The sequence below is a fragment of the Jaculus jaculus genome, chromosome 13 (genome assembly GCF_020740685.1).
Source record: "Jaculus jaculus isolate mJacJac1 chromosome 13, mJacJac1.mat.Y.cur, whole genome shotgun sequence".
In the NCBI taxonomy this organism is placed as follows: Eukaryota; Metazoa; Chordata; class Mammalia; order Rodentia; family Dipodidae; genus Jaculus; species Jaculus jaculus.
In genome coordinates, this window is record NC_059114.1 from 52048218 (window position 1) to 52061725 (window position 13508).

The 13508-nt window shown below is 36.6% G+C and overlaps 1 protein-coding gene and 1 non-coding gene across 3 annotated transcripts in view; both read right to left on the reverse strand.

The window, feature by feature from the left end:
- Man2a1 (mannosidase alpha class 2A member 1) overlaps nt 1–13508 on the reverse strand; it is a 186840-nt gene that overhangs the window by 47409 nt on the left and 125923 nt on the right. For both annotated transcript variants that reach the window (XM_045132451.1, XM_045132452.1), the window contains exon 16: nt 9184–9298. In XM_045132451.1, coding sequence (XP_044988386.1) covers nt 9184–9298 — 115 coding nt within the window. The remainder of the gene's footprint in view (nt 1–9183; nt 9299–13508) is intronic.
- Nucleotides 12295–12393, reverse strand: LOC123454355. Its single transcript, XR_006633324.1, has one exon. It is a non-coding gene; the product is annotated as a small nucleolar RNA SNORD16 (small nucleolar RNA).

Consider the following 13508-nt stretch of genomic DNA (forward strand, 5'->3'; position numbering starts at 1 on the left):
AACTCCTTTCATTAACACCTATTTGTTTACATAACAATGTTACTTTGCATTGATATTTATAGAAACAAATAAGTTACAGTTTCTTGAGAAATGCCTCAATTAAAGTTAATAAATTACTAAAATGACATTTAGGCTGTTTTGATTTGTTCTTAATAATTTTATAACATTTAAACATTTGGATCCTTAAAATGAAGTTGTGAGGGTTGTTTTTTTTGGGGGGGAAAGGTGAATTTTGAAACTTTAGTTACATATACAAATCACAGAGAGAATTCACTTTTTTTTCAGAGAAGGAATGAAAAGTTGACCAAAAAGCATAAAATATTAAATAATGATACAACTCTGTAACGACCTAGAAAGGAAACATGAGGACAAGGAGAAAATAATGATGTGAAATCTGTGACTGTTAAAAAAGACTGAGAGGGCTGGAGAGATGGCTTAGCAGTGAAGGTGCTTGCCTGCAAAGCCAAAAGACCAAAGTTCAATTCCCCAGTACCCATGTAAGTCAGATGAACAAGGGGGCACATGCATCTGGAGATCCTTTGCAGTGCCTAGAGGCCCTGGCACACCCCTTCTTTATTTTGAGAATAAATAAATAAAATTCCCAAGTTGCCTAGTGTGGTGACACACACCTTTATTAAAAAAAAAAAAAAGATGATGACAACAACTGAGGGCAACTTTTAAAAACTGCATGACTTGGTATTGCATGGCGACCTGTGGATATGTTCTATTTTAAATTAATTAATTAATTAATAAGTAAAGAGATATAGTACAAAAAGGAATGGACATGCCAAGGTCTCTTGCCACTGCAAACAAACTCCAGGTGCATGTGTCAGTTTATGCACCTGGCTTTACTTGAGTACTAGGAAACTGAACCCAAGCCAACAGGCTTTGCAAGGAAGAGCCTTTAAATGTTGATTAATCTCCCTAGTCCCAATGTTTAGTTTTACATGGTACTATTTACAATAACAAAATAACATCCTTTCCAATTACTTACGTATATAAAGAAAAAACACAAGTCAACTTAAGTGATAAACTGAATTAAGAAATAAATAAATTTATCTATCTCCTTTCATACCTTGTAATTCTTCTCCTTCCTGCCCATCCAAGTGACATTTCTCCAAGACCTAACAACTGACAACCAGCTTCATTCATCAAATCTTCCAAATTACCTAGCCTACAATGTTCATTCTTTCTCTAAACTAAATATATATACATATATACGTATATATATTTATTATATATATGTATATATGTGTGTGTGTGTGTACATACACACACACACACACACACACACACATACTAGTGTTTAATTCATCTGAATCACTCTGCATCTTAAGAAGGTTCAACATTTACTACGTGTCAGGCTTGGTGTGCATTAACTTAGTTATTTTTCCTAACACCCCTGTGAGGCGGAGTCTTCTGCTATCCCTGTTTCAGAATGATGAAACTAAGGTCACATAGGCAGTAACCTACTGAGGTCAATCAATGGACAGGCAGCAGAGCTTCAGTGGGGCTAAAAGTGACTGTGTTTGAACAATTACACCCATGTTCCCATTCCTGGCTTTCATCAGAGTGCAGTGTACACACGTTCGAAAAAGACGATGTTCCCCTACCCTTCAACACAGCTGCTATCAAACAGCCCCCAACATAACCTGAGTCTGAATTTGTGTAACAAGAATGTGCTTATGACCCCTTAAAATAACCTTCTCTTCCATGCCTGTAGGGAATAATCAGGTTCTACACATGCTGGCTAATTTCAATTTTTAAAAGTTCCAATTAACAGAAGAAAAAAAATCCTTAGCAGTCAATTGCATATTATGATATTCCAAAAATGTTTTAATTACCTTGTCTGCCTACCCATAACTTAAAAGATTTTTACTCTTAAACTAAGTATGGAATGTAGCTCTAGGGAAAATATAGGAGATTGATTATAAACCATTTTAACATTCTCATGAATCTTTTTATAGAAATAAAAACAACTCCAATAAAACCCTGGGATCTTGTTTACAAGTGAGGTAGACTCCAAGGACAGAAACTTCAGATTCGAGCATCTTTAGAAGATGAATTTAGAAGCAAGGAGCTAAGAACAAGAGATTTTCTGTTACTGAGTTGATGAGTTAGTTATATTTGGCTATCTAGTCTTTTTACAGATTAAGAAACTGAGACCCAGGCTGGAAACATGACCTAGTGGTTAAAGATGCTTGTTGCAAAGCTTGCAAGCCCAGGTTCAATTCCCCAGAACCCAGTAAAGCTAGATGCACAAAGTGGCACATGCATCTGGAGATCATTTGCAATGACAAGAGGCCCTGGCATCCCTATTTTCTCTCTCTTCGTGCAAATTAACACATATTTTAAAAAAAGAAACTGAGTCTATGCGAAATTGAATAAACCCAAAAGGTTACTGTTGTTTGCCTAGTGGCAACACTGAGGATTCTACACCAAAGAACTGAATCTCTAAATCTCAATGTGAGCACCCTATAAGATTAATCCAATGAAGGTCATGGGTCTCAAAATCTCAAAGTGAATACTCTGTAAGATTAACCCAATGAAGGTCACAGGTCTCTAAATCTCAATGTGGACAACTCTATAAGATTAACCTGATGAAGGTCATTTTGTATCCCTAAAAGTGAGGCATCATGTAATAAATTTACTTAGATTTATAAATTCAAACTGCTCAAGAGAAAAACTAAGCAACTCTCTTTGGATGCTAACTATACCAACGCAAGGAAATTACTTAGTCATTTTAGTCAAAGGAAAGTCTTTCCTTCCTTCATCTTTTTAAAGCAATTCATTACATTTTACCTCCAGGCTACTTTCTTTCTTAATGTATCTTTTCTTTTAGCAAGATGTATTACATATAGTACATTCTTAAAAAAAATATGTTGGTAGGAAATAGAGCCAAAGAATTACATTTCAGGTATTTCTCTTAAGGTTGAAAGATAGTTTTTCTACACACATACTAACTCACAACCACCTGCCCAGAAAAACATGGTTAGGGGAGGGAGGACTTGAAGTTATAAATCATAAATGATTTGGGACCTGAACCTTTTGCCAATGAATATGTACATGACATAATGGTAACCCATAGCAACCTAATTCTTCAAAGTAGTTGTTTTGTCAGTAAAAGTAGGACACTGAAGTCCAATAATTAGATCTCGGAAGAGAAATGAAGTTTCAGTTGGCAATGTCACTTATCAATCATTATGCTACTGCAATGCATTTGTGTGTGTGTGTGTGTGTGTGTGTGTGTGTGTATGTGTGTGTGTGCGCATGCGTATGCGCACAATATAAAATATAATGTAAGAAAATTCTGGGGCTTTTGGTTAGATGTTATTTCCTAATCCAAGAGTAACAGAAAAAGCTAAAGCAGCTCATTTGATGAGGCTTGAAGCTTCAACTAAAGCTGATTACACTACAAGAAAAATTAGCTATCTTTTGCCCCTAGAAAAACTTTATTTTTCTTATAAACTAAATGATCTTTGAAAAAAACATAAAATGGTTTCCAAAGAGCATTTCATTAAATTATGTGGGTTATAGTACTGATTTTTACTTAACCTGACATAAGGCAAATAACTTTATTGCATTAGATATCTCAGAAATAGCTCTGATTTGGTATTATTTCAAGCTAGTGAACATAAGACCTCTAGTAATTTAGTATTTCTAGAAACCTTCTGAATGTGTTGTATAAGCAAAAATGAAAGGAAAAGCATGACTAAAAAAAAAAAAAATCCTAAGACAATGCAAACAGAGAAACTAAAGTTCAATACCAAACGAAACCAGAAGCCTTGGCTGCACCAAGGCTTCTCAACAATTTGTTTCACAATCAATAATGACCAATCAGCTTGTGCAATCAGGGAAGTGTTGTTTAATTGTTGCTCTTGATATTTCCCCCAAAGCTTAATTTAGAGAAAAGTTACTGTGGGGAGAAAATATCCAAAGATACCTAAAATAGAATCTGAGGACTGGAAGGATGTTTTTTCAGGTTTGGCTACTTTAGATTTTTGAAAAAATGTTTCAATAAAACAAAATGCTTAACAAGTATAACCTATAGTAGTAACTCAGCTTCTGCTTAACCTGGTTGCTGAAAATAATAAAACTTTTTGTGCAATTAGCTGGTTTAGTAATCTAATACAATTTCAAGCATGTGGTCTGCGTAACTCCCACTTTTTTCTGGATCAGAAATTTGGCACTACTATAAAACTGCAATGATGAAACCCAATACTTTCTACGTTAACTTAAAAAAAAAAATCAGGCCGGGCGTGGTGGGGCACGCCTTTAATCCCAGCATTTGGGAGGCAGAGGTAGGAGGATTGCCATGAGTTCCAGGCCACCCTGAGATTACGTAGTGAATTTCAGGTCAGCCTGAGTCAGAGTGAGAACCTACCTCGAAAAACCAAAAACCCAAAAACAAAATAAAACAAAACAAAAGATTAAATAGAAAAAAATAATTTTGGCATTAACAACAAAAAGACTGTACTCATTAATTCCAATTCTTAACTGTACTGGTCAATTTGGAGAAAAAATAGCATATATGTAAAAACTAAGTTAAATTTCAGAGTAAATATTTTTGTTATTTTAAGAAACACTAGCTAAGAGTAGATCTACCATAAAAAACATGGAAGTTGCCCATAAAGTTTCTTTGTACCCCAGAAATCAACTTTTTGTCCATGCATTTTGATTAGCCATCCAGAAATGTTTGTTGTTGCTGTTTTGTTTTTGTTTTTGCTTTGTGAGGTAGGGTCTCACTCTAGTTCAGGCTGACCTGGAATTCACTCTGTAGTTTCAGGGTGGCCTCAAACTTTCAGTGATCCTCTTACCTCTGCCTTCCAAGTGTTGGGATTAAAGGCATGTGCCCCCATGCTGGGCCAAAAATGTGGTTTTAGAGGAGCCATGTTCAAGAGTTTTCAGGTGATTTATGAATGAAAATGCCTAGGAATGTCTCAACACATTAGCAACTCTGAAAAACTGATTTCATTCAAATTGTCAATGAATCAGAATCCAGATAATATGAATCCTGAGGTAATGGTGTTAGAGGAAAGAGGCAGTCAGAGTTACAGAGTCAAAGGCAAAATCTTTAAGGTGGGACTACTTTCCAGGAGAGAAATTCACTGCGAGGAGGTTAAATGCAGAATGGAATGCAGCCTGGAAGCACACCTTTCAGTTACTTCTGCCATTTCATCTTCCATTGACTACTTCCATGTTAGAAAAAGAAGTAAGTAAATGCTCAGGGCTAGAAAGCAAGTAGGTTTACAGGTCACTTCACATCTGTACATGCTGACTTCAAGTTTAATCCAGGCAACTAAAATAAACTCTTTCAGAAAAGCACTATAAGTTAACTTCACAAAATACTTACTTATCTGTCATTTTCCACACATTTCTAAACCCTCCTGCTTTCAAGCTACAAAAATCTAATATTGGCTCAAAAACATGTGTCAGCCCAAGTTTATCCTACTCATTGAGATATCCAGAGGCAATATAAAGTCCATATATTTCTTTGTTAGGTCAATATTCTTAGTGTCTGATTCAGTACAAACTCCATTTTTTACAATTTTATTTATTTATTGGAGAGAGAGAAGCAGATACAGAAAGGGCATGGCAGGGCCTCTAGCCACTGTGAATTAACTCCAGAAGCATGCACCACCTTCTACAGCTGGCTTATGTGGGTATTAGGGAATCAAACCTGGGTCTTTAGGTTTTGGAGGCAAGTGCCTTACTCCTAAGTCATCTCTCCCAACCCAAACTCCATTTCTTTCTTTCTTTCTCTCTTTCTTTCTCTCTTTCTTTCTTTCTTCCTTTCTTTCTTTCCTTCTTTCTTTCCTTCTTTCTTTCCTTCTTTCTTTTCTTTCTTTCTTTCTTTCTTTCTTTCTTTCTTTCTTTCTTTCTTTCTTTCTTTCTTTCTTTCTTTCTTTCTTTCTTTCTTTCTTTCTTTCTTTTTTTGAAATAGGGTTTCATTCTAGCCCAGGCTGTCCTGGAATTTGTTATGTAATCTCACAGTAGTCTTGAACTCATGGAGACCCTTCCACCTCTGCCTCTCAAAAGCTGAGACTAAAGGCGGGTGCCACCACGCCCGGCTCCAAACTCCATTTTTTAACAAGTTAAAATTTATTTTTAAGATGCCTCCATTCACTAAGGCCAACTACTGGAGACAGGAAGTACTGGCACAAAATTGTATTCATACATTTGAACATATTTTTCTCACAACTAATGAGCAGCTTATAAGTAATGGGAAATATGGAAATAGATGACAACTACAACTTTGATGGTTGTTCTAAGTGTCAGAATGGTCTGGACAGCCTGGGGAAGACAGGAACCTACCCAACTGCCCCTGAGAGGTAAGCCCCTGCCCAGAACATGGAGGAGAGCAAAGCAATCTAGACAGGAAGAGACAATGGAAAAATAAAGCAGAGAAATGAAGCTGAGTCAGCAACACAAATGGACCCCACAGAAAGCCTAACACCGCTGAGGGTAACATGGCATGTGTAGTGCTTAGAAAGGTAGAAGTCACTGGTCTCAGAGGCCCTTGTTCCTGCTGCACAGCTGCTAGTCAGGCCCTGGACAGGCCAGCACCCAGAAGGGACAGGGAGGAAACATGAGACAACTAAGTTCTGATGAGCATCGTTTATTGAAACTAAATGTGCAGACAAGTCAGTCTATGAATTTCCAAATCAGCCACTGAGGTATGACAGAACACTAAGCTACAACCCCAAGTAGCAGGAGAGAGCCATGTACCTTATACAGATCACTTTGTGACAACAGTTCCAGAAGCCCTGGATAACACAATGAAAATTCATGATGCATTATGAAATAAAAGTAAAAGCAAGTAAGGAAATACACTTGAGGTTAGAATTTTAGGATGGCAGGCTTCCTCATTCCTGAGAGAAAAGACATAGCTCATCTCTAAATACAAGTGATGAAAACAACATGAATCACAGGTCAGTGACAAAGTGTGTGCCGTGCTACAGTCGAGGAAAAGCTTTCCTGTGGAAGGGCAAGGGTATACAAGAAAGGGCTGGAAAGATGACTTAGCGGTTAAGCGCTTGCCTGTCAAGCCTAAGGACCCTGGTTCAAGGCTCGATTCCCCAGGACCCACATTGGCCAGATGCACAAAGGGGGCACATGCATCTGGAGTTCCTTTGCAGTGGCTAGAGGCCCTGGTGTGCCCATTCTCTATCTACCTATCTGCCTCTTTCTCTCTCTGTCTGTCACTCTCAAATAAATTTAAAAAAAGAAAGAGCAATGGAGATAGCAGATATGATTAAAGTATTAATGTATGAATATGTTATAATGAAACCCAGTACTTTACACATACCTAACATGTTTATAAATACAGATTTTTTTTTGAGGGCAGCAAGGATAATTTCACGGACTGAACCCAAGGTCTTATGCAAATTTTACATAAGCACTCAACTACAGAGCTATGTTCCAAGCATTCCTTTTCCTTTTTTTTTTTAAAAAAAAAACAAAACAAAACATTTATTTATTTATTTGAGAGAGAGAGACAGAAAGAGAGAGAATGGGCACACCAGGGCCCCTAGCCACTGCCAACAAACTCCAGACACATGTGCCACCCTGTGCAGCTGCCTTAAGTGGGTACTAGCTGCTAGCCATCTCTCTAGTCCCCTTTTGGCTTTATATTTTGAGACATAGTCTTACTAATTTGTCTAAGCTGGCTGTTCACTTGTGATCTTCCTACTTCACCCTCCCAAGCAGATAGATTATAGTAAACTTAAAAATAGACGAATGCATATTTTGTATGGAGTTATGAATCATTTAATCCTAGATGAAATGTGATTTTAGACTTTTTGAGGGTTGTTTACCAAAGAGTAGGCAATGATGGTCAAAATGGTTCTGATTTACTAATGGTTTTAGAAAACTCAATAAAAGGTTATTTCACAACTATAGACTTTCCTGTAGGTAGGAAAGTGATAATAGACAACTTGTAAGTCAAACTTTGGATACAAAACTGGGATTTTTTTATAACTCCCAGAAGACTTCTTAATTCAACCTAGGAATCATGGATTATATTGAAAATAGATCACATTGACTATACTTAATATCCCAAGGAAAATAATATAAAAATAAAAATATATTGTGGGGTTGCAAAGTCAAATAAGAGCAAAATAAAATTCAGACTATGAAATCATAAAACTGAAATCAGTTATCTAAGAAAAAGTTTCATATAGTACCTTTTGCTTTCCTATAACCTAAAAAAGAATCAAGGATTATTGATAGTAAGTTTATCCTTAATTTGTGGAATTTTAAATTTTTTTCTGCCTGTATGAAGAATCAAGGAAGGGGAATATTTTCTCTTACCTTATTTTTTCAGCTTAGATACCAACAAAAATAATTTAAAGTGGTATTTTTAAAAGAAAGTTAAAAAAAAATAGCTGATAACTTAGTAATGGTCTGGTTACTGGAACTACATTTTCAGTTGAAGAAGTACTCCCTTATAAAACACTGAACTCAACGTCAAGCAATTATGTAAGTATACAAGTGTAGGACTTTGGTCAGTAATTCAACCAGATCCCATGAAAGAATATGTCAATTGCTCAATTGCCAAGGGTTAAATTGCTAAACTAATCAAGACCCAACTTTCTACCATTTTGATTACTAATAATGCCATGCAAAACTGGCTAAAGTAATAACCAAATGGCTGATTGCATACTACAGTAGACAGAGCTGCAAACAAGCATAACTACTTTAAATCTATTTAAAGTTACATTCCTATGGTATGTGCAACTGCAGTACATTCCACATTTTAAAAAGTAAGTCTTTTGTGTGTGTGTGTGTGTGTGTGTGTGTGTGTGTGTGTGTGTGTGGTGTGTGTGTGGGGGGGTGATTGTTTGTTAGTGGTCTAACAGAAATCCATAGAGAATATTAGTCTACTTTACAACACCACACAAAACCCTGTACTGCTTTCACATCTGAATAAGGTTTCTAGTAATGAGCTCATGACTAAAATACATTGACAGAGGATGGCATATAAAAGAAAAAACACGTCTATGCAGGGAGTGAAATCTTTTATCATGTTTATTATTCAAAGGTAAATATGGCTGAAATCATATAATATGAAGTTTAAAAAGATCAAACCCTGTCTACAAATTAACTGCAACTTCACTGAAAATGATGTAAGTAAAGCAAGAATCCAAAACTAGTGCATACTTCACAACTGTGTTTTCTTACCATGGATGTTGTACAGTCGGACTTTATGAGTAACATAGTCAAAGAAGCAAGTTACATCTGAATATATTCTTCCACGTGTCACAATGACAAAGGGCAGTTTTGAAGAAACATATGGCTGAGGAGAAAATGACATTTGTAGTATAAACATTTTGGCTTCTAAACATGCCCAAGAAATGATTATAGTTTCTAAAATGGCAAATCCATATTAGCCATTATTTACTTCCAATGAAAACCAAGCCTATGACTTATCTGAATATGCATGTTATAAAACTGCATATAAGGGATATTTTGTTATAAAAATTGCAGAAGTCATGTTGGGTCATGACATGCAGAGACATTTATTGTACCAATAACTGTAGGCTAACTCCACAATGCACAACCCATATACCTCAACAAGAAGGGGCCAATGGGGAGGGGGTAGGTCACGGATGACCCTAATAATGGTACCAAACTGCCTGTATCTGCTGAATACAAAACTAATATAAAAAAAAAGAACGAAGAAGGAAAAAAAAAATTGCAGAAGTCTATATCTGCAAATGCTTACAATTTGACTGGCCTACATGACCTACAAATATTCTCCCCAGCTATTAAAAACTTCTAATTAAAATTCTCCTATAGTCTAGATGCAGTTATTTTCTCATGCCAGCACTTATTATAATGACTAGGTCCTTCCAATGTTCAGGACGTAGGCCCAGGGAAAGGACATTACCAGGGAATCAACTAAACGAACAGCATGCAAGATGCTAACCCAAGTTAATCACAAAGTAGCTACTGAGCTCTAGATAGTTAGCCCTAGTACATGAAAGAACTAGATCAAAACACCAAATTCACAAATACAAGGGAATAAAAAACATGGAAACCACTGATTTAGTTGTTACTACTTAGAAGTTAAATTTAAGAAAATATGGGAAAAAAATCTACAATTTATGTCACCACAAAAAAAATTTAAAGAATTTAAGAAGAAATGTATTTTAAATACTAGATATCTTAGCTCAACAATAACATGAAAAATGAGGCTTGCAATACAAAATACTTGAGCAAAGCATGACTCTCAGAATTGTGTACTTTTGGGGCTGGAGAGATGGCTTAGCAGTTAAGTGCTTGCCTGTGAAGTCTGAGGACCTCAGTTCGAGGCTTGATTCCCCAGGACCCACATAAGCCAGATGCACAAGGTGGCACATGCATCTGGAGTTCATTTGCAGTGGCTGGAGGCCCTGGCGTGCCCATTCTCTCTCTCTCTATCTGCCTCTTTGTCTGTGGCTCTCAAATAAATAAATAAAAATAGTCAAAGAAAGGATTGTGTAGTATTGTTGTTAACCTACCTCCTTGTCTACACACACACACACACACACACACACACACACACACACAAATATATATGAATACATTAGGATAATAAATACTTCATAGTTTGCAAAGTTCTTGTGCCTAATTACTACATAGCTAGAAAGTGAGCAGGAGGATAAGAACTTGGGATGGAGGTTTCTGAATTCCCAACTTTTTTTTTTTTTCAAGGTAGGTTCTCACTCTAGTCCAGACTGACCTGGAACTCACTATGTAGTCTCAGGGTGGCCTCGAACTCACACTGATCCTCCTACCTCTGCCTCCCGAGTGCTGGGATTAAATGTGTGCCACTACACCTGCCCCAACTTCTGATATAATCAGTTATCTCCTTCTCTGATCTTAGAATGCTTTTTCTTTATAAATACATGACAATTATCTTTATTCTCCATGTATTATAGACATTTAAAGATAAAATAATTTAAAAGTTATAATAGATAATAGTTACTATTATCCATGAGTTACATTCCATAATACAACTACCTTTTCTTTTCAAAATGAGAACAATGAATCCAAACAATGACTGAACAGTGCATGCCTATAATTTATATACTCAGGAAGAAAAGGAAGTAGGATCTTGGGCTGGAGAGATGGCTTAGTGGTTAAGCGGTTGCCTGTGAAGTCTAAGGACCCCGGTTTGAGGCTCAATTCCACAGGACCCACGTTAGCCAGAAGCACAAGGGGGTGCAGGCATCTGGAGTTTGTTTGCAGTAGCAGGAAGCTCTGGCGTGTCCATTCTCTCCCTCTCCCTCCCTCCCTCCCTCTCTCTCTCTCTTTCTCTTTCTGCCTATAGCTCTCAAATAAATAAAATAAATTAATAAAAAAATGAAGTAGGATCTTGAGCTTGGGACCAGACTTTACACACACACACACACACACACACACACACACACACACACACACACAACCTTATCTCAAAAACAACAAGCAGGGTATGGTAGTGCATGCTTTTAATTCTAGCACTCTGGAAGATGAGGTAGGAGGATCACTGTGAGTTCTAGGACAGCCTGGGCTAGAAGGAGACCTGTCTCAAAAAACCCAAAACCAAGACAAGCAAACAAAACCTTAACAAAAACACATCCAACATAGCAAAACAAAATAAATGACCCAAACCAATGACAAAAGATAGCAGTACGTGAACAAATTCAAATAGCATATGCTGAAGTTCTCTGTTCATTCTGGAGCAACTTATGAGCTGAGCTACAGGTTACTCTTAAGTCTTCACTGATTAAAAAAAAAAAGCATAAAAACCAGTAACAATGCAACAACAATAAAAGCTAGAGTGCTTAGGGTATCCAACATGATCCATAAAAATCTAATAATTTTGGTTAATAGGATTCTTTATAAAATTTACAACAAAAGTCAGTTTCTCAGAAGAAAAGTCTTTAGACAACAAGCATTAAAAAGAATATTTAACTCTACCTAAGGTAGAAATATCTATACATGACAAGGCATAGAAAAACAAAACTTTAAAAAATATACAGAATTGACTATATAAAACTAACAACTAGAAAAATTAAATAACGAACAAATTAAAATATTAAGAACATTTTATAATATATGAGGAAATTATGAATTTCACAAAATGTAAAAGACACTTAGACGTCAACAGGACATAACAACTTAAAATGGTCAAAATTAATGACACATTTACAAAAGGAATAGGAAATATAAATATAGAGAAGGGAAGTTCCAACTCTAGTAATGAAAGGTTAATTGACAACTTTTTTTCCTGATACTAGTACAGACAATACTTTTTTAAAACAAAAATGCCTTTTTAATAATAATTTATCAACCTTCTAAACTAGCTTACTGACAGCAGATAACTGGCTGAGAACAGAGTAAGACACAAATTAAAACACCATTGTACAACAATGCTTTTTTAAAAATAGTTTTTTACTTCCTTGAGAGAGAGAGAGACAGACAGAAATAGGCAGGCAGACAGCAAGTGAGTATGGGCATACCAGGACCAGCTGCCACTGCCACTCTATGATCTGGTTTCACATGGGTACTCGAATATACAAACTCTGACCATCAGGCTTTATAATCAAGTGTCTTTAAATGATGAGCCATCTGTTCAGCCGGACAACACTTTTAAAATGACCGCTTTTCATTGCTTCAACATGCCGAATTCTCAGTGCATTAGAAAGATTGTTAAGGGACTGGGGAGATGATTTAGTTGGTAAAGGGCTGGCTACATAAGTACAAAGACCTGCGTTTGGTTCCCCAGCACTCACATAAAAGCTGGCTATGGCAATGTGTGCCTGTAAGTCCAGTACTGGTGAGGGAGAAGCAGGAGAATGCCTGGGGCTTACTGGTTGTGTTAGAGACCCTGTCTCAAAATAAATGAATAAATAAATAAGATGAAGAGTGATAGCAGAAGACATGGAAAACACACACACACACACACACACACACACACACACACACACACACACACTGGTGGGAATAAACATTAATACGGTCTTTCTGGAGGGAAGATAAGCAGAAAACACAAAAATCTTAACTGGCTTACTTCATACACTGACACAAAATGCTCTTCTAGCATTACTCTCAAGAAATAATCAGAATTAGCCCGGCGTGGTGGTGCACGCCTTTAATCCCAGCACTCAGGAGGCAGAGGTAGGCTGATTGCCGTGAGTTCGAGGCCACCCTGAGATTCCATAGTGAATTCCAGGTCAGCCTGGGCTAGAGTGAGACCCTACCTCGGAAAAAAAAAAGAAAGAAAAGAAAGAAATAATCAGAATTACATCTGAAAAGGCAACAGCAAGCTTGTTGCGATACTACAGTGGTGAAGAATTAGGAAAAAAGTAGGCATGCAATATTAGAGGATCCTGAAAGCAAGGATGTAATTAAAAGTGTGGTGCCAAAATCACCTCATTAAATTATGTTATGAATAAAAAACAAAACATATAAATGCTACAAGGCAAAAGTGGGAATGGGGAAATGAATATTCTAAAATGAAAGATAGTAACAATAAGGCT